The sequence below is a fragment of the Telmatherina bonti genome (genome assembly GCF_933228915.1).
Source record: "Telmatherina bonti genome assembly, chromosome: 19".
NCBI lineage: Eukaryota > Metazoa > Chordata > Actinopteri > Atheriniformes > Telmatherinidae > Telmatherina > Telmatherina bonti.
The window spans coordinates 33,802,103-33,803,977 of record NC_136617.1 but is presented as its reverse complement, the minus strand read 5'-3'; the positions used below and the strand labels follow the sequence as shown (position 1 = coordinate 33,803,977).

The 1,875-nt window shown below is 45.0% G+C and overlaps 1 protein-coding gene across 1 annotated transcript; it reads right to left on the bottom strand.

Moving 5' to 3' along the window:
- Positions 1 to 208: 208 nt before the first annotated feature.
- tnfa (tumor necrosis factor a (TNF superfamily, member 2)) lies at positions 209 to 1,454 on the bottom strand (the record flags this gene model as incomplete). The annotated part of the gene is made up of 4 exons (XM_079258793.1): positions 209 to 678; positions 995 to 1,051; positions 1,182 to 1,209; positions 1,302 to 1,454. 4 exons carry the CDS (start codon positions 1,452 to 1,454, stop codon positions 209 to 211), a joined length of 708 nt encoding a protein of 235 aa, XP_079114919.1.
- Positions 1,455 to 1,875: the final 421 nt, after the last annotated feature.

Sequence of the window (1,875 nt, the reverse complement as noted above, 5' to 3'; positions counted from 1 at the left end):
CACAAATAATGAGTACATAGTACACAACATTACGCCCTGACACGTACGCAGGGTCATACATTACTCTGGTCATTACTGCAGTCACAGCTCGGTTCTTCATTAGATATTATTCATACAAACTCCTAAAGTTCAGCAGTTTAGTTGAGCTCCAGCGGAGCAGCAGCTGAGCCATGAAGAAGCTCCGTTTGTTGCCCTCAGTCCTGTCGCCTCACAAAGCAAACACACCGAAGAAGTTATTCCCAGACGCGTCCTCCAGTTGCTCCAGCATATTCTGCTCCATCTTCGTCTTCAGCCTGTCCCCTGCCTTCAGGTTGAACACAGCTCCCATGTAAATGGCAGAGAACCATTTACCATCAGCGTCTGGGTTACTGCTGACCGTCTTCTGGCAGGCGGTTCGGATGGAGTGCAGGATGGGCACGTAGTGCTCCGCATCCCTGTACCCGTATGACTTGGACCAGCGCAGGACTGTGTGGCTCAGGTTCACCAGGGGCTTGGAAGAGCCGTCATCGGCCTCGCTGCTGCAGCTGACTCGGAAAGCCACTTGGCTGTAGACGAAGTAGAGGCCGTTGCGAGGAATCCGGATCTCATTGTTCTTCAGAGTCAGACCACCTTGGAAGTGGGACTGGTCCACCTGATCTTTCCATTCCACTGAATCACTGATGCTTTCGCTGTGTTCTCCTGTTGGAGAGATGATGATGATGATGACAGTGAAGGTTACAGTGAATGGAACAATGACTTTACCATCACTCCTTTCTGAGCTCTTTCTTTATTTTGATTTGAACGATTGCACATCTTTTAATAAACTATTTCTCTGATCTAAAGTGAGAAAGCGAACGTTCAAATCTCCTCCTAAAAGCTCTGAAACGTTTTCAACAATCCTCAGATCCTCCTTCTCAGTTTCCAAACTGCCCCAAAAGTCATTTTTGCTTCAGAAGAATTAAATCTGAAAGGTCAAAAATTCATCATAGCAAAGTTAGATATTTTTATATTTTACCTTCTAAATGAATGGCTGCTCTTAAGTTTGAAACTTCTCTCAGAATGTGATGCAGATCTGTGAAAAGACAAGAGAAGACAGAGGTTAGGACATCTGCTCCGGTGTTTTCTGATGTTTAGACGTGACATGCTGCAAATGTTGACCTAAAACTTGAACGTTTTGAAAGGATCAGAGAAAAGCAGCTCACCTGATCTGACTCCATCCGCTTCTGGATTCTGTTTGAGGAAGAAGAGGATGAAGAATAAGTTACAGGACATCTGGACTCTGGTGAGCTGGACCAGTGCTGCTCCTCTGATCTAAGACGTACCTTGGGATGCGTGTTGAAGAAGAGGACAGCAGCAGCAGCAGCAGCAGCGAGGCAGAGCATGAACGTCAGCAGGATCGTGGTCCGCCTCGAGCTTTTACATGTTTTCTCTTCGGCTTCGGTCGGGTCCAGTGTTACTTTACATTCACCTTCCATTCTTCCAGATATGCTCCTTCTGTCACTTCAGGTCAAGCTGAGCTCTTGGCAGCGTTAATGAGAATGTTCTTCTTCTGCTGTTTATAAACTGACACGGTGAGTGTCTCATTTAAACAGTTTCCTCCTATGGGGAAACTCCAATGATGTCACTCAAAAAGGACCCAGATACTCAGAGAATCTCCCAAACCTCACACTCCTACACGCCTCCATGACATATCTTACTAACACATACACCTGTACATGGTGTTAAAACCTTTTATACTCACATAGTAGAACCAGTACACACTGCTATAACTACAATCTGGAGATAAAACCTCCAGAGACACATCATTTTAAATACAGGTGTGTTTTCATGCATGGCCTACTCTTTGTTAAGGTGTTTGTTTTTACAGGCAAAGAACCATAAAAACATTATTATTAT